At 34.4% G+C, this 20340-nt stretch overlaps 2 protein-coding genes across 2 annotated transcripts in view; one reads left to right on the forward strand and one right to left on the reverse strand.

The window, feature by feature from the left end:
- The window catches only part of LOC146539751 (neuropeptide SIFamide receptor-like), a 115914-nt gene extending 113334 nt beyond the window's left edge, over positions 1-2580 (reverse strand). The window contains exon 1 of the mRNA XM_085207583.1: positions 1913-2580. Coding sequence (XP_085063709.1) covers positions 1913-2432 — 520 coding nt within the window. The 5' untranslated portion in view covers positions 2433-2580. The remainder of the gene's footprint in view (positions 1-1912) is intronic.
- Positions 2581-10373: 7793 nt separating this feature from the next.
- On the forward strand, positions 10374-17385 carry Pdhb (Pyruvate dehydrogenase E1 beta subunit). Its single transcript, XM_085207562.1, has 8 exons — positions 10374-10730; positions 11910-12063; positions 12430-12616; positions 13303-13425; positions 14142-14243; positions 14667-14786; positions 15204-15384; positions 17222-17385. The coding sequence occupies exons 1-8, from the start codon at positions 10522-10524 to the stop codon at positions 17241-17243; spliced, it is 1098 nt and encodes a 365-aa protein (XP_085063688.1). The 5' UTR covers positions 10374-10521; the 3' UTR covers positions 17244-17385.
- Positions 17386-20340: the final 2955 nt, after the last annotated feature.

Genomic DNA, 20340 nt, shown 5'->3' on the forward strand with positions numbered 1-20340 from the left:
TTTAACTTTAATATACATATAAGTAATATATAAAAATTTACGTTTCCCTAGAGCGGACTTTTAAAAAAAAATGATAAAAAGGTACTTGAATTGGCAAAAAAAAACCTATTAAAACATTTTGTTCTATTCTTCATCCCATTGCAGATATAACTTAGTAACTTCTATTTAAAAAAAAAAGATTTCGGAATAAAGACAGTTCAAAAATCCCAAGATATATTCCAATAAAAATACACTTTACTGAACAAATCTTATCAAACTGTCTCATAAAATAAACTGAAGTGAAAAAATACTGTATAGTTTTATAAAATTATATAGTTTTTCTTACAACTCCAGCAACTAATAGAAGCTGACAAGTGCAGGAAATTGCTGGACGCGCGTCGCTCGGTGTTGGGACGGAAATTACGACCGGTCTACGTGTTAGAGATAAAGTTAATTTTTGTTCACATGTTTCAAATGTTATAATAGTATTATACCAAATTTAACGTCTTCTGTATATTTTTTTCTTTTAGTTAAACTCTGTACCTCGCTTACAGGCAGCAGATGTGCCTATTGTTTAAGACATTCTGTTCTCCACTTTCAACTCAGTTTTTAAGACATTTGGGATCTCAAAACCAAGTATAGTTTTGTTACCAGAAGGACGAAATGAAAAAAAACCATCCAATCCCCAAATCCCCCCAAATGGGAACTGAACCTATAACCGTCGCGTTTATAGTCAAACGGTTTGCCTATGAGCCGTGATATCCTATAGGATAAAATGAGAAACGTAATATTTTTATGATTTTTTTATATTAACATACCGCCATAGGGATGATAGTAGTAATTGTACTCTATGTGCCAAGGTGACTTCATTCCCAAGCCAGGGTAATGAAATCTAAATTAACATTCCTACGAGCATGGGAAAAACAGGATTTTCCTTAAAGTCCATACGTAATTTTTCGGGCAATGACAATTTATTTTATTAATAAAAATCGAAATACATGCAAATATAGTAAAATATATCATAATAAACTTAATGGACGTTCAACATATTTTACAACTCACTCAGTCAAATGCGTCTTAGTCACACACATTAACTTTAACATGCCAAAAATATTCTTAGTATTTTATTTTTGTGCATAAAACTCGGGAACGTTCCGTCGTAAATAGATACGGCGGTAACAGATAACATGTAAAAATATGTAAAGCAAGATATTTGAAATTCTTGCTGCAGCACGATATGCAGATGATCTTTTAACAAATTTTGTAGACTTTCTTTTGGAAAAAATTATAAATATATCTACCGAGACTGTTTATTTTTCTAGTCATTATGTAAATCATAGAACTTTTAAAATGTCATAAAAAGATTGATATTTTTTTACACATGTCATTTATTTTATTATAAAAAGAGTTTCTTTTCCATGTTTTGTGAACTCCTGCATCAAGCAATTAAGAAAGAGAATAATAATAAATCTCTTCTTTCTTAATTCTCCAGCCATTTAGAAATATTTCATTTCGAGTTAAACCATTAAATGTCATTAAAGAATATATACAACCTCCAAAAAACACACAGTCAGCGTTCCAAAAAATTCTTACCCAGATTCATAGGAAGCGGTTAACAGCTTGATTTATTGATTCCCCCGTAATCGATTTCCCTTATTCTTTATGCTCGCGACAAGTCAATAAATAGGTTAGGGAACATTCGCCTTTATATCTTCACGTATTGTTCGAAAACAATAAAAAGTTATAAGAAAATAGGCTTTTATCTTGTTATGCAAAGTTATAGGTTTAAAATTATATTTATTTACGTAATATAACTGATGATTTCCTAAAACTGTCATAAAGCGATAGGAAAATATTTAACATACTTTTATTACTATTATTGAATATTTTATCAAACAACACGCTAAAACATAAATTTAAAAGAAATACTCACGGACAAAAATGTTAGACATAAGCGTAGCTGGGAGACAAAACACGATGACCAATATATCAGCAACAGCGAGGTTCACTATGAAAAAGTTAGTAACTGTTCGCATGCGGGGCGAGCGGTACACCACTGCTATCACGAAGCAGTTGCCCACGAGGCCCACTATGAAGACCAGCAAGTAAGCCACACAGTACACGGCGGTCATCGCCCCATTATGTCTGTACATAAACTCGTTGTCTATCACACCCAAGTCAGACCTGTTCATTGTTATATTCATCCTCAATGGATGCCTCTCCCCGTCCATGTGAGTGGACAGAGGCTCCATGTCAGGTAAAACACTGTTCTCTGGCACAAATTTAGTATTAAGCACCTCCATTATAGAATTAGATATGACATCGACGAAATGATTCCTTGCGTGGTCCCGCGAATGATTCCTGTGCCTCAAATGATGGCGCTCTTCCGGGTGGTGCGTTGAAAAGTTCTGAAAGTCATCAGCGAGATCACTGAGCACTCTTAACGGGGCCATAGTCTAAGTGTTCATACTACAACAGCTACACATCAAACGTCAGAAAATAAAAACACCGTACACAAATAAACGTGAAAGTTAAAAAAGTATTAAAAGTTCCGTAGTAGTGCTGCGTAGGGCCGTAGCGGGTCTACGCGCGTGTAGCGTGGCGGTCGCGCGCCGTCTGAGCGTAGCGCCTCTACGGAGTAGGCTCGCTCTGTGCGACGCATGTGCATTTTCGGTGCCTATCGTGATTCTCTTATCTACTGCTATAATGACTCTTGACATAAAGAAAATAGGATTTATTATACGATACATTGTCTTTAGGCAAATTTGTTGTGGGAAATGGGAAGGTCGAGCACAACGCATCCGGGAAACGGTTAGCATTTCATGAATTTTAATTACAGTCCCATTTAATTGAATTTTCGACTTATTTCGCGGAGTATTGCGATTGCTCGCGTGTTACTGGTATGCGTGCGGCATTCACGTATCCATTGCAGCGATTGTTTAGAAAAAAAAATCAATAATTTGTGAATAAAAATCATATTTCATAAAAATGTGTACAATCCTCTTTATCGCAAGTTGTGTTATTTTTTTTTTCACGAAGAATATTTATTAAAATACTTTGGTCATTTCAGTTTAGTAAAACATAGTACGGTGCCGAGTTCCGAAATGCTTGCAATTTACTTCAAGCTATATCTCGCAGTTGGTAGGGTAACCAACCCTGGGGGACCTGGTGCTAAGTGCTCATGTCCCTTTTTTCAGCCAATTTTTGAGGCATTGCATGTTGAGTGGTGGAACTCAACGCCAATTAATAAATGGTAATTCGTTGCCCCGAATGGAAAACAAACCCAAAACCGTCGCGTTACAGTCGTAGACGTACGTCGTCCCCTGCGCTATGTCAGCCTCAAAAATGAACATAAGGTAATTAAATTAAATTGAATTCTGTTATAAATAATATAGTTTACGAATTATTTACTCTGCATAATATAACGCAGAATAATTTTAATCACAAAAGGCATAAAGCAAAAGATATAATAATCAACACAAAATGACGTTTCAATTCGCGGAAAACAACACACTTACTTTGTAAGTAGCGGAACACTCGTCAAATGAAAATACTCCAATAACAGGCAAATTGCTTTCCCAGTGCAGCTACGATTGAAATGAGTTTCGAAACTTAATAACAATTATACAAGGTTATACGTGGGATATGGTATATATATGAAATAAAATATTGAAATTTCTAAGAAGAAAGTGATTGTAGGAGGATTCGAATCCATTCCTACATTTTATAATAGATAAAAAAACTACTTTGTGGGTTGGATTCCCACGTGGTACAAGGAAATATTTTAATTTCCTCGCTTTGGTAGCAAAACAGTGCGGCGTTCAGATCTGCTACTCAACATATATGTCTCGGAAATTTGGATCTATCTATATCTAAGAATATATCTTCTATATCTATTCTCTTATCTATCTGTGCTATATCTAAGAAACTAAAAATAAGCAATAGTTCACGGGTAAAAATATAATTATTTAAATTTCTAACTTTGTTTCTGTTCATGAATTCTTATATATATATATATATATATATATATATATATATATATATATATAAGAATTCATGAACAGATATATATATAGTGTTTTTTTTAAATTAATATGAAATAGTTGTTAAGCCTGTCATTCGACAGTAATTCAACAATGTAAAGAATAATAAAAGTGTTACATAAAAGGTCAACCATTTTAAGATTTTTATTAGGCGGTCATTTTAAATAGATTAACAGTAGAACCCCCCCGCTTTGCTACATTAATACTTTATGATGCCCATTTCCCGTTACCCACGCCTATTTTAAAATCTTTTTGTGTGTACTGGTGAAACCCCACGGAGCTTATTAAGAACTGATTTTAAAAAAAAGTGAATTCAAAATATGAGAAAAAGACTGGCTAAGCCTTTTTAAAAATAATAAATGTATTTTAATCGTTGAATAACTGTTTTTTTTTTAATAAGCATTGTATTATCTATCTTTAATAATATATATTTTTGGTTCTCCCTCCATCCCGCATACTGCATAAAGTAAGCAAAGAGAACCTAATCTAACCTCCGATCCATATTTTTCGCCTCATTTTAAAGGCGCATTTATACGGAAATAACAAGACCTATGTCACAAGGTAACGAGAATATCTATAAAAAAAAACATCCCATCAAATTAAATTTGAATCCACAACCGCTATATTGTCTCCCAAATAAACAAACAACTTTCATATGGAAATCAATCGATAGGAGTTAATATATTAGCTAGTTTTATATTAAGGACAAAAAGGTTTCTCGGCCTTGCTGATGTCTTGATTAGTGTACTAAATGACCTACGCTCTATACTATTAACTCTTATTTCCTTAGTAATAAAGTTTATAGTTGAACGATAATGTTATTCTAATAAGTGAAACTACCCCGATTTCGTCCTAGAACCAAGGATGCAATAAAATACATTTAAGGTCGCATTACATATACGTGTTATTTATATAAGGCATCGATAAAATCAAGGTTTTATTTGTTTATGCACACATATCATCGATTTTGCGGTGTTGAGTACCGCCACTTAACACGCAGACGTTTAACTACAGAATTCAGCGACAATTAGGGGGCGGAAGTGTCTTAAAGAAAATGGAGTGTCATAACGATAGTCTTATGCCAACGAAAGAGATTTGATTTTAACAGTATTAAGTTAGTAAGTAAGTCTTCACTCATTTAAGGGAGGATCGAACCCACAACCATCGCACTTAAAGGTGCGACTACAACAAATATTTTTTCTTTTGTAACTTTACGCTGCATGTCGCACATAACAGGATAGTCATTGAACCTAAAAATTTAGTGATAAGACACATCGTTCCCGTTAAGACACTTCCATTCCCCACGTTCCGCCGATTTCTTGAGGCATTGCGTATTAATTGGCGTAACTCAACGCCGTATTTTGCCTCATTACCAGCGCGGCTCCGCGCCACAACAGCATCTATGTAAGTAAATATAATTTACAGATTATATATCTTTGAAGTGAGCGATGCGTATAGAACATACCACGTTATTAGATTACATTATAAATGATAATATACATATCTCTCGGTTAAAAAGGTGTTTCGTCTTATTTAATATACATGAGTACCAATTTAATGTTAAAATAATAAGCATAAAAATATATTTGATCTCCTTGTGTGAAGTTTATAAAGATCAAAGTTAAAAATTCAATACAATGTATTTGTAAACACAGGTCAGTGCACTGTCGTGGTAGGCTCTATTATACATTTTCATACGTACACTCACTAACAAAACGCTTTATTTCAATATATTCTTTTGTCAATGTTTTGTGGGGAATACGGAGAATGAGCCCAATCGTAGCAAGTTATGAGTTCGATTCCCAATCGAGGAAATGAAATATCTAATAATTTTCATCGCCCTGATAACGAGACAAAGCACGGCGTAAGTTCCTCCACTCAACACGCAATACCTCCAGATTTCGGAAAGTGGAGTACGGCAGTGTGAACGTGTCTCAACACTAGGTTCCCAAGTACCCTTTGCCTACTTTGCTATGTGTAGAATACAGAACAAAGATAAAAAATGTAAACCATACTGAGTTCGAGTGTACGTACTATAGTTGTAGATTCGATTCCCACATGAGAAAATTAATAACAAACCTACAACCCCGAAGTCTACCCCCCTTCCCCTTCTGCCTACCCTTCGGTGCGTGTAACTGCTTAAAAATAAAAATCTTTTTATCATTAGAAACATTTACAATGAAAGAGTAATTTATTGAGGAGGAAACGCGCATCAAAAATTTTGTCGTCGTGTCAATGACATTTCTTTACATACTATACTACGCACTTATATATCCGCAGTGTTTACGAGATCATTCGTTGAACTTGTAAATAATAAAGTAATATAAGTGAGAATATTACATTTTAAAGTAACAGACGGACGGATTTTATAAAAAGATAGAAATATACCACATAAAGCAAAGTAGGAAGAGGGAAACTAGGTATATGACACTCTGTTCACTCTATCGAGATATTGTCGAATGGCAGGACTCAACGCCACACTTTATCTCGTTGCCAGAACGAGGCACTACTTCCATGAGGCGCGGGTTCAAATTCCGATACGTTCAAATTATTATACGCTTTCTTAATTATTTTTGTTTTTTCCTAAGCGTGGAATATTTTTTTTAAAATGTTAAACACGAACAAATTAATTCACTAAATCGAACCCACAACCGTCGTTTATGTCACGAGGGCCTCTATTATGTAAATGTAAATATGAGAATCCAAATTAGACGTCAGCAGGCAGTGAGTAAATCAACCAGTAGAAACATTATGATCAAAAGAAATAAACCTTAGTTTATTTGTACTGAATAAAACTGAACTTACTGCGCATAATTTAAGAATGAAAATTCTTGATTTCAAACTCCTTTGAGTAATTAATATTTTTGTGACTAACATTTTTATAAGTTTTTAAAAAAATACTTAAATTTATATTACTGTAACATTTTATAGTATTATACCCAGTTAAAAATCTGTATAGAAAATGGAACAAATGTGTCATGGTCATGGAGCCGTCATACAGCACCGTGAAAGCGATAGTTGTGGACTCGATCGGTTGGGAAAATCATTATATTTTAATTATTTTCATTTCTTCGCACTGGGTCATCACGCAACTGAACACGTAATGCCTTCAAAACTGTGGGGGAACAGCAAACGTCGTATGTACATTGAAACCCTATGAAACTGCGCCTCGACAGCCCCAATCTGTAACCTATAATCAATCTTAAGAAAAATATTTAACTGCGCAACACAATAGCTTCGATTAACAAAAAAACAATTTTCCACTTTCACAAGAGCAAAGTGCGGGTTGCGTAAAACACCGTGGCTGTGATCGTGACTTGCGGGGTACTCGTTAATAGATCTATTCGTTTAACGTAACAACCTTTACTACGCTCAGATCGAAACTGGGATAAATTAATGGTTGTGTGATAATTACTGTTTATTATTACCTACTAGCTAGCTTCACCGTACATTTTCCGCAATTACTCCACTCAACAGGCAATGCTCCCAGAATTCGGCAGAAAGTGCGAACGGAACGAAGAGTCTTAACACTCCGTCTATCCTGATGTGTGCGGGATAGAGCGTGAAGCTGATCAAAAGCATAAGATTAAAAAGCCGACTGCATAAGATTAAAAAGAAAACAAGCCCAATATTTCATTAAAATTAACCCTACTTCTGCAGTCAGATAACGAGAAATGTCAACGTGCTGCTACACATAGACAGTCTGCAACAGATTATGGAGGATAAAACCGAAGTGGTCTCTAATTCTAAATAGGGTTCTCACTGAGCGATGTGCAAAGTGTTTATAATATAATTTGAGTTCCGTCAAAGAAACAATTTGATTTAATTCTATTTGATACATTATAAGTCTGGGTATTGAGATTAACGAAAGCTTCATGGTAGCTTATACTACCACGGAGCTATTATATTTATATGTAATTATTAAAAATATATAGTATGTATATCGTAGTACGAGATGCCGTTCAATTCTCACTTGAGAGAATGTAATATGTTCATTTCCTCGCTCTGGCAACAAGACAGAAGCGCAGAGAGGAGTTCCGCCACATAATACACACTTTCTCGGCCTACTGTATTATACAGCGTGAAGCTACAAAAAACTGGCATATACAAGAAACATTCTCTTCAGAGAAAAAAACATGAAAAATGCATGACAATATCGAAAAATTAATAAAGCAAAATCTATATTTCACAAGCAAACAACGATTTTGTATTAAACGACGGGTAAAAATATTTGTAATATTAGGTTTTCGTAAGGACGAGGTCGTTAACACTGCACGTTGATTTATCACCACTCATACAAATCGAAATAGCCCAGGAGGCTACAATTAAATTAAAAATAAACATCCATTAGCCAAACGCGATGGAGGCAGTGTAGAGAAGTGTCCTATAGGACTGTCCTCATTCTAGTAATAAATCCCTAACTACCTATGAGACTAGATTTAAGATAAAACAGACATAACACTAGACTGGGAGAACTAGAGAACTAAGTAATGTTATTACACTTGATTTTAAGTTTAAGCCGAATTATTAAGCAATGCGTGTTGAATGGCGGAACTTCAGAGCGAAGAAATAAATATATTAAATGTTTCATTCTCCCCGGTGGAAATGGAATTCACAATCGTCGCGTTACAGTCACACGCTTGTGCCCCTGCGCCACGGTGGCCACAAAATGTAGTTGCAAAATGCTAAATCTTTATGTGACAGCTACCGCCTCCTATACTAGAAACAGCGCATCAGTCATCACATCAACCCGCTCGTATGGTGTCGCAATTTCCTTCTGTGTAGTCGAATAACGTTAGATATTAATGTAAAGATATATCATTGCTAATATAAGTATCTATGCGTAAGTATAATAATTATGGGTTATATTCCCCACTCATGATATGGGTTATATTAAAATTATTACCATTTCACCGTTCCGATGAGGTTTCAAAGACATTGGGCGGAGAGTGGAGAACAAATATTTCAACACTAGGCGGTCTGCCTACTTACAATATAAAGCAACTAAACATCGTTCCATACGTTAGATCTAAGTTAATTAGTACTAAAAATAAATAAAAAATTAATAATATAAGGAAAAATATGTTATGTGCTTATAATGTTTATTTTAAAACGTAATAACAAACTTTAGCTTAAACTCATAACATAATTCAACGAACCATAAAAACAGTCAAAATTCATTTAAGCAATTACCCGACATGAGATATATTCAAACATTGTATTTTTCCCCGACGTTACCTCGGGGATGTAAAATAAACGTTGCTTGTTTAATTTTGCGGGCCTAATAAAATGGCTCGTCTTATATATTATGTGGGTCAAGGACGAGAGGCCTGTAAAGGGTGCATGGCCGGTATTCAGCTGATTTCAATTCGATTGTGAAGAGTTTTTTGGGTGGAATTGAATAAAATATTTTGTGATGACAATTTTTCATATAGCTTTCTTTTATTATTTAGATAAACTTCACGCTGCATCCCGCACATAGCAGGGTAGGCAGAGAGAAATTGAGTGAAATTAAAATAAATATTTCATTTTCTCAAGTTAGAATCGAACCCACATCCTGTGGCTTTGCATGCCTGTTTCACTGCGCCACAGCTGTCGTCGTCATAATTTATTTTTGTTTTGATATTTAGTAAACACGGACAACGTGTGATAATGCACATTTCTAAAGGCGTCCCTTAGACCTACACCACTAGTCTTAGGTGTTGCACTAAGCTCCTCATCCTGCGAAACGATGGACTTGGTGATTGATTTACCGGAATACTCAGTAGTTTCTTCCACGTGTGTAGTTTGTAAAGCTGTTCTTTAACATAGACTAGAAGTAAAAATAGCGAAATTTAATTTTCTTTATTACAAATATATTTTTAGCACAAATTTCAAATGTTACCGAACTTGAATGCCCATGAAACGTTAATCTATAAAAAACAACATAAAAACACATATCGTCTATAAGTTTATAAATTATTAAATAATTTTAAAAAATAATAAGAAACTATTTAAAAAACATATATATATTAACCAGATTAATCTCGTACGTTTACGAGATTAATCCGGTTACATAGTTTTATTTAAAATTTGTAACAATCGTGAAAATCATTTTTTTATATAGATGGGTTCCTTCTGCCTGCTTTATACAGGCTACTGCTAAAGCTAAAAAATAAAATTAAAACAAGACTATTACGTACGTTTGTATATAATAAAGTAATATGATAATTTATAACAATATTTATTATTTCTTTTTTATTTAACTTTTTCAATATAATAATATGTTACATTATCTAAATGTCATTTTTGAACGACACATCATAAACGTCACCATTTGACGTGCACGAACTTCACATCTGTCGATTGCGACCTCCATTCATCCTCTGTCGCACCGATAAGTGATTTTAACATCATTTCTCACATAAATAATCATTAATTACACTCAAATCTTATAACATAACCCACCAAGTGCATTAAAATTAGTTTATAAGTGTAATTAAACAGTGTTATTGTGAAAATGGCGTTAAAATCATCACCGGGTCTATTTGGTCTCCTCTCCCGTATATCTCAAAGATCTTTTTCTACTTCTAAAGTGTTGGCTTCAAAGCCTGTGACAGTAAGGGATGCTTTAAACCAAGCTATTGATGAAGAAATGGAGAGGAATGAGAAAGTATTCGTTTTGGGTGAAGAAGTAGCTCAATATGACGGTGCTTATAAAATTACCAGGTTAGTTATTTTAACCTGTACCCAATTTTAAATGGAGTTTAAATCTTATAATTGTTTTATTGAAATGCTAACTATTTTCAGGCAAGGCTATTTTAAAAATATTTACAGTAAAAAGGTTTAGCTAATTAAGTGTTATATAACACAAATATGTTGACAGTTCTCAAGTTAAGAGGGTCTCATTCAGCTACATTTTTCAAAAATACAATTTTTAGTTATTTTATTTATTAAGTTATACTGTTTTTTTCTTTTAGTTATAAGAATGGATGTTATAATATTTTTATATTATGTAAATTAATTTTGAAGAGATGAATCTGTAAATATATTTCTATGATTTAGTCTTATTATCTCAGATAAGATTGTTCGTTTCTTGAATGATAAGATTGTTTGTTTAATTCATTGATGTAGTAAAAGTGCTTCATATCAAGATGTACTTAACACAAATTTAAATAAGAAAAAAGCTTTTTATTGAATGTTTAAAAAATAATATGTTGAGTTGATATGAATATCTCATTGAATAGTTTAAATACCACCCTTTTTTCGGATTTAGCTTAACACACATATAGGCACAGGGGGCAGGCTTGCACAAGGTATGATGAGTGGTGGAATTAATTGCAGTACTTTGCTCGGCTTTATTACACGCATAGTAGAGTAGGCATAGGCAACCTAGTATTAAGACACTCCATTCTCCACCAATTGCCTGGTACCCACTCCTAGACATTGCATGTGGGCAGAACAGAACCAGGTAGCAGAACTTAACACTATGCTTTGTCTTTTTGCTAAAGCAAAAAAATGAAAATAATTAATTTCTCTAGATATTAATAGTTAATATATATCCACAACTAATGCATATACATTCACATAATGCCCTAACGGCCCCAATTTATATTAGTATTATAAGGCATTTTCCTTTTTATACAGATTATTTTTAACATTGATAGTTGGTTTTGAACTATGACCATTGTTGTTATTTAGCTATATTGCTTGGACATAAATCTACACTGGCCAAGGATAGTTATGATTAACGTTAATCTAAACAAATATTTTAAAGTTGAAGAATTTGTTCAAAGAAGAAGTTCGAAGAATTGGTTCTAATCAATTATTTATTATGGTCTATGTAAGAAAGATTAACAAGGGCTTTAAAAAAATATTAAAACTAATAATGTAAAATCTTAATTCCAGGGGTCTCTGGAAGAAATATGGAGACAGACGAGTAATAGACACGCCCATCACAGAAATAGGTTTTGCCGGTATAGCTGTGGGAGCTGCGTTCGCGGGACTGAGGCCTATATGTGAATTCATGACTTTTAACTTCTCTATGCAAGCCATTGATCAGGTATGTTGAGTTCCAATTCTCGAGAAGTTAATGACATTTTCATTTTGGAATTAATATCTAATATGTGTAAATCATGGGGAAAGTAGAAAAGTTATTTAAATAAAGAATATAATTGTAAAAAGGTTTAAAACATTTTAAATCATTATAAATTTTGATCTTAAACAGGTGAGAAACACTGATGAACTTAAGAGCATACTTATATGTGTGTATGACACAAGTGTGTATGTGTAGTCACATATGTGGATATGCAATCACATGTGTGGATGTGTAAATACATGTATGAATAACATTAGGTACCCCCTGTCCTACATGCTATATGAGGGATAGATTGTGAATCTACAAAAATATTAACACTTAATTCTGCAGATAATAAATTCAGCAGCAAAGACTTTCTACATGTCAGCGGGTACAGTGCCCGTACCCATAGTGTTTCGTGGCCCCAACGGTGCGGCAGCGGGCGTGGCGGCACAACACTCGCAGTGCTTCGGAGCCTGGTACAGCCATTGTCCCGGCTTAAAGGTTATTATGCCGTATTCAGCTGAAGATGCTAAGGGTGAGATGTTTGTAATTTTGATATTGTTTGTTTTAATAATCTAGCCAAGATAAGTATAGGTAAATTGTACTGGCTTCTAGTGATTTGTTTTTATCGTGATTGTATTGCTTTTGTTATCCGAAATAGTCACAATAAAAATAATATTATGGATTTAAAGTAAAGGAGTTATGGGGTCAAGCTTAACAAAAAGGACTACTTTCTCACTCTATATATTGATCTTTGTGAAATTTAAACTAAATCATAAGATCACTCTCACACTATAATATAGTTTGATAATATCCCATAAATTACTACTATGTATTTTTGGGATATTATAGTTACATACTTTTGCCACATATTACATAAATTGTCAATTATACATTATCAATTTCGGATTTTCTTTACTTTTCTATTAAAATCTTGATTTCTTAACAATTTGTGAGCATAGAATAAAAAATAAAAAGATTATTGTATATTAGATAATCCCTTAATGGAAAATAGTATATCTAAAAATCTAGTAGTTAGACATTACATTCTCCACTAACAGAACCAATTTTTGTGATGCTTGTTAAGTGATGGAACTCAATGCTATAAGCTTTTACAGCCAAAGCTAGGAATTGAAAAATAAGTTAAAATAAGTTTGAAAGTGTGATATCCAATATATTCATAAAACATTGTTTATAATGTTTGCAAAAAAATAATTCCAGGTCTCCTTAAAGCGGCCATCCGTGATGACGATCCAGTTGTGTTCTTGGAAGATGAAATCCTCTATGGTATACCATTCCCGATGTCTGATGAAGCTCTTTCCCCTGACTTTGTATTACCTATTGGTAAGATTCTATATAATATTATTAGAAATCATAAGTAGTTGATATAAAAAGTAAAACAATATAAGATGGTCCAAGATTAATATAATTCAAAACAATAATAATATACTGTTATAATAAATAACAACAATAATTCATTTTAATCAGCTTCACGACGTATCTCGCACACAGCAGGGTACATGGAACCTACTGTCAAAATGCTCGATTCTCCATTTCGTTCACTTTAATCTATTAGAAATACAAAATTACTAACAATTTATCCATCACTACCTATCAAACATAAAATGACATGACTAGTATAATAAAATAGAACAAACTTACAGTATCGACGCCAACCAATTCAACCACCTTCCTGAACGACGACCAACTTGCAAATTAGGTTGTACACGACTGAGCGCTTTATATGCTTAACAATAGTAGTGATGGATATCAATACCGCTCGCATATAGAAATATAGCTAACAATATCTTATTTTTGCTTCACACTGTATCTCGCATGAAGACTTTCGCACTGTTGATTTTCCACCGAATCAGCATTGCGTGTTGAATGGCGGAACTCACCGCCGCATTTTACTTCGACACCAGAGCGAAGAAATGAAAATACTAAATATTTAATTTCCGCGAGTCACAGTCACAGTCACACGCTTGTGCCCCTACGACGTGACTAGCCTTCTAAATTTAGAGAATATTTCTTTATAATACGTAATTTGTATATTTCAGGAAAAGCTAAAATAGAAAGAGAAGGTAAACACATAACTTTAGTATGTGCTGGAAAGGCGACTGACACGGCGCTTCAAGCTGCCAACGAACTTGCGGGAAAAGGTGAGAAAATAACGATTGTATATAACAATCGTTCTTTCTTTATTCTTCTTCTATATTCTTTCTGTCTAGCTTTACCACTTTTCCTTGCATATCATAGTAAGCAGTGATATTCCAATTCGAGGCATTCTTAATCTTATCATAGTGGAAAAATAAAAAATAGTTTTTTCCTTAAATAGTATTTTAATTCTCTATTTCCTTAAACTTGTATACAAATATAGCTGGAAGCTGGAAAGTATCTCTTAGGTTAATCGCGATAATCTGAAGAAGTACTGGAAATGTTTTTGAATTCCTTTTATCATGTTATTCCATGTATCGTATATTACGTTAATTGATTCAATGTATTTAACCACACTTGCACAGCCGCAGATATATGTTAATAACACTTGTTCTAAAATAATAATTTATATCCCTTATATATTTCAGGTATTGAATGCGAAGTAATCAACCTGCGGACCCTCCGTCCATTGGACTTCGACACTATCGCGCGCTCCATTGCGAAGACACACCACCTGATCACCGTGGAGCAGGGCTGGCCTCAGTCGGGTGAGTGAGCGGGATGGAGATATGGGGGGTACTCGTTCCTCACTTTCCGCTGAATTCCGAAAGCATTGTGCATTGTGTGATGGAACTCAATGCTCATTACCAAAGTGAGGAAATGAAAATATTTAATTTCCTCAAATGGGAATTGAACCCACAACCTGTCGCGTTTTTTATGTCAACTTAATGACATTTAATAAATACCAAAGAAATCTACTTGTTCAACTCAATTCTTCCAATCAGTGCCTTCTGTAATAAATAGTTGCCTTCGACGAAATTACGGTGACAATTCGCCGATAGTAATTGCATGTGGCGCCGTTTGTCACGATCACCACGTCTGCTGTTGGTTTTACCGCAACTTTACATGTTTCACAACAAAAAGTACCAGGCAAACATAACTAACCAACAAATATCACCCAACAGGCATAGGAGCGGAGATATGCGCCCGCGTGATGGAGTCCCCGTCATTCTTCGAGCTGGACGCGCCCGCCTGGCGCGTCACCGGTGCCGACGTGCCCATGCCCTACGCGCGCTCCCTCGAGGCGCTCGCGCTGCCCCGCCCGCCCGACGTCGTGGCCGCCGCCGCCGCTGTGCTCGGCAACAGGTGAGCGAGCGGGAGAGAGAGAGGAGCGCGTCCCCTGCCCTACGCGTGCTGACTTGTGGCGCTCGGAGTGCGAGCGAGATAGAGATATGTGTGGTCGCTCTCGGCAACGAGTGAGTGAGACAGAGATATGAGAAGTGTAATGTCACTATATCCTTACATTCATATAGAGAAAAAAAATTGACTTATTTTATAAGATGTACTATATGTACTTAAAAATACTTATAATACCTACTACCATGTACTAAGAATAAGCGTAAATTAAATAAAATATTGTTTAAATATTCCACACGAACGCTGGCTGGCGTGCCTATGAGGCAAATGTGCGATCGATTCCCGCACAGGGGAATCAATTATTTCGGAAATGAAACTGTAACAAGACAAAACGCCGCCGCCGCTAATATCTTGAAAATTGGGGGGAAGGGTATGAATAGCTACCATACTATATGCGGGATATAACGTGCAATACAACATAAAATAAATTATCCTATATCTTATAAAACAAAGTCGCTTTTTGTGTCTGTCTGAACTTTCTAACTCTTCTTCTTCTAAACCACCCAACGGATTTGGATGCGGTTTTCACTATTAGGTCGAGTATTTCTCAGGGAAGGTTTATATATAGTTTATTATTTGTACATTTTTATGTAAATTAACATAAATACGATAAATGTGTATAAAGTCCTACCCGCTGAGACACTTTGGCGCATGCGCTGCTTTAATGGTGAATACTACATGAAAAAAATGTACAGGAGTATTGTTCCTCTTAATAAGATCTACAAAAAAGTCCGCGATGGCATATTCGTATCTTTTAAGAATAACGCGTAGTGATCATATTTCTGTCTAAAAATAGTAATTTCAATATATTTTTTATTGTGAGGGATATTTCTCCATAATGGTATTAATCCTTATCCTTTAAAATACTTTATTAAATTTCTACGTTAAACGAAGATAAAATTTGCTTTTTAAACTATTTCGAAATTGCGAATAGTTTTAGAGAAAAACGCATTTAATTATTGACACATCACGCCGTTCACACATCAACTGTATCGAGGCAAGTTTCACTTATCCCTTACTCTCAGCATATAAATAAGTATATTAGTTACGTTGGCCATTTAATGTAGACCAAAACTGTCTTTTCTGTTTTTCATTTTAATAAGTACTTTAGCAGTTGTTACAATATCAAAAAATCCTTGCTGCGAAACGCGCCTCGCGACGATATGCTTATACAAGCGAGTCCGCCGCCCCGCCTGCCTTACACGCATCGGTGGTTCAGTGGTAGAATGCTCGCCTGCCACGCGGGCAGCCCGGGTTCAATTCCCGGCCGATGCAGTCTATTTAATTTTCGTCACAAGCAGCCTCGTAGTGCTTGCTTTTCATCAGGGATAGAATACCCTCTTCAGCATTAACCACAAGCTCGAAAAAAAAAACCCGGCTGCCTTTATAGCAACGAAGATTTAGATGCGTTTGCACGTATTGGATAATTCGAGTTGAATGTATTATTTAATGTCATTTAACTATCTAAAAATAGTAATTTAAATATATTTTAATAATTACTTGAAAAGATTAGTATCACAGATATAAAATTACGGTACCTACTAAAAAATCCTTGCTGTGTAAAACAATTGGAAAATCCTTATTGAAACTACGAAAACGGGTACGGGTTGCATTAGGGTTTAATTAATTTTCACATTATCTTAAGTGATTTGCAAACATACATTATATGAATAATCCAGTAGTAAAAGCGGGCGAAGCCGCAATAGGGTCGCTAGTAAATAAATATGCAAGACACATAGTGTAGTATTGGATTTTTATGAATTATATTGTTTTTCTCTGTTTCCAGGATCGCTGAAGCGGCAAATTAGATAATTTAGAATCTCTAGTGAAACGCCTTTTAAATAAATTGTAAATATTTATGATATTATATTTATTGTGAAACAGGATTGTATTGTTCGGTACTCTGTCAGCGTCGAGAATGCATTGGTATTATTAAAGAATTTATTAATATCTTTTTGTTTTCTTTGTATCTTTATATGTACCTGATATAAATATGTATGACGGAACTTAACTCCGAGCTTTTGTATGACCAGAGGGGGCAAATGAAAATAATTTCAATGTAATCGACCCCACGAATGGGTTCCTATCCACAACTATCTAGTTAACATTTCATTCATATACTTAGAAAAAAATTGAAAATATGCATAAATTTTACAACAATATGTATATAACCAAAATATAAATAATAGTAGTTTAAAAAAGTTAAAACACGCTTTACACATTAATAATTCGAATGTAATAAGCACAAACTCGATGTGTTTCGTAGAAGGCAGTCCACGATTCAATCAGCCATCTTCCAATTCCATCATAATATTGTATTGTCATCAAATCTATATATATAAAAGGACTTGTCCTCACCGACTGAGGTAAGACGCACGCACAGCCTTAACCGCTGTGCGTAGAAAAGTGAACTTTGGACAGATGTTTACTTTCGTAATCTGGATATCCACTAAGAAGGGATTTTGAAAAATTTTAACTCTAAAGGGGTCAAATAGGGGTTGAAAGTTTGTATGGAAAAAAATGTAAATCGGCTCCGATTCTTATAAAATTTGAAATTCAGACACTTAAAAGTATTTAATTGCACACTTGTTTCATGGTTTTCTAGAATTCTTCCCCTAAGGGTGCAAATAAGGGGTTGAAAGTTTGTATGGACAAATTCTTAAATCGCCACCGATATTTATGAAATTAGAAATTTTGACTCTTATAAATATTTAATTGAACATGTGTTTCATGGTTTTTTAGAATTCACCCCCTAAGGGTGCAAATAAGGGGTTGAAAGTTTGTACGGAAAAATCTTTAAATCGTCACCGATTTTTATAAAATTTGAAAATAGACTCTTAAAAATATTTCATTGTACACATGTTTCATGGTTTATTAAAATTCACCCCTAAGTACGCAAGCGAACTACTACTACTACTAGTCTACATATAATTGCTAAGTACTACAACATACAATAAAAAATGTAAGTGCAAGAATAGGATGCATTTATTCCTAAAAGCAATATATCGATATTGCAAGAGATTAAAAATTTTAAAAATATGGACCGTTTATTTTGAAAGTGGTGTAAGTCCATTTTTGAGAAAAATGAGCTATTACGTAATTCATGCTTAATTTAATGTATTTTTTTTATATGGACCGTTTATTTTGAAAGTGGTGTAAGTCCATTTTTGAGAAAATTGAGATATCACGTAATTCATGCTTAATTTAATGTAATGTTTCTATATATAACTAGTCCGTGTTAAATTTCTCAAAAAAACCCATGTTTTGAACAACTTAAAATCGGTCGGTAAATGAAATTGCATAATCATCGACATACTAATCTTTAATTTTCTCGAAACAAAAGAAAATGGACTTACACCACTCTCAAAATAAACGGTCCATATGTGAGTACCACTCTCATATTTTTTCTTAGTTGCGCCATCTTTGCTTTACAATACTACTAACGGTCGTAATAAGTAGCGACATGGAGTTTGAGCAAGTTCGATAAATGTCTAATAGATGGCGTTAGTCACAACTTTTATAATATTTAGTTAATAACTCATCATTAAGACAGCATTACTCTTTTAAAATAATTACTGAACGTGCGACAGAGTTGTGGGTTCAATAATTTCTAGTATATAAAGTTTATATGTATTTAAAATATTTTCGTAAATTCCGTTGAATATTCAAGAAACGGATTTTATCTAAGTAACACTCAATACTTTCGATGTGTTGCACGCTTCATATAAACCGCATAAATAGCATGAAAGGTAGAGGGAACCTAGCGATGAGACATTTCGTTGCTTAGCTTATTAAAAGACGAATTTGCAGAGAAATTCGCCACAACCATGTTGCCCTAATACACTTCCGTTCCCTTACTTTCCACCGAATTATGGAGGCATTGCGTGTTGAGTAATGACACACTACTGCCCTTTGCCTCGTTACCAGATCGAAAAATCGAGGGAATGAAATATAAAAATATTTTATTTCATTCCCTCGAGTAAGAATCGAACCTACAACCTATCGTGTTTACAGTCGCACGAGTGTGCCCCTGCGCCACGACTAACTTCGCCCATACATTTCACACAAAAGTCAGTTAAATAAAATACAAAAGTTCGTTAGTTACACGTATAGCGTATACAAGCTCCCCGTTGACAGTTTGATCGATAGTCAGGAGCTATTGTCAAAATCTAAAGTACATACATACACACATACATACAGTGGGCTTCCACTGGATGAATTACAGCTTATTGTCTAATTATACTAGTTTTTACATCTGATTTAGTTTGGGTTGTCTGTTCAAGTCCTATACGTTCATATAATAATATTATGGCGCAGTAGAACAGTACCTCATCTTATACACGATAAGTGAATTCAAGAGTTTATTGGTGATACAATAATTAATACATTTTTAAACTTTTTTGAGGCCAGTCGTGGCGAATGGACACTCTGGTGTCGAGGAAAACCGCGGCGTTGAATTCCGTCACTCAAAAAGCAATGCTTCTAGAATTCAGCAAAAAGTGAAGAGCGAAGTGTTCTAATACCAAGTTTCTTCTGCTTACCATGCTACTAGCAGAGTACAGTATTAAACTGAAAAAAAGCTTTTTGGTTCTTATTGATTAAGCGGCTTTAGAGTTCCGCAACGGATGTTTGGGTTATTTATCACTAATTTCTTTCTCTATCATGAGCAATTAGTGTTTCTTTTATTGTTAAACGTGTTACTTGTCTATTTATAGGGGTCATATTCTAACTATGCGGCGAATAGTGCCGCTACTAAACAAGTAACGTAAGATTCAGACCCAGGACGGAATGAAATGTCTTGACACTATGTTCTCTCTGCCTAACCTGTTGTATACAGTAACAGGGTAACAGAAAATCCACTTGTACTCTCAATGCACTTATCTAATATACTTTTTAAATCTAAAT

Source organism: Heliconius melpomene, chromosome 3 (genome assembly GCF_056956725.1).
Source record: "Heliconius melpomene rosina isolate 202511_hmr_F chromosome 3, ASM5695672v1, whole genome shotgun sequence".
NCBI lineage: Eukaryota > Metazoa > Arthropoda > Insecta > Lepidoptera > Nymphalidae > Heliconius > Heliconius melpomene.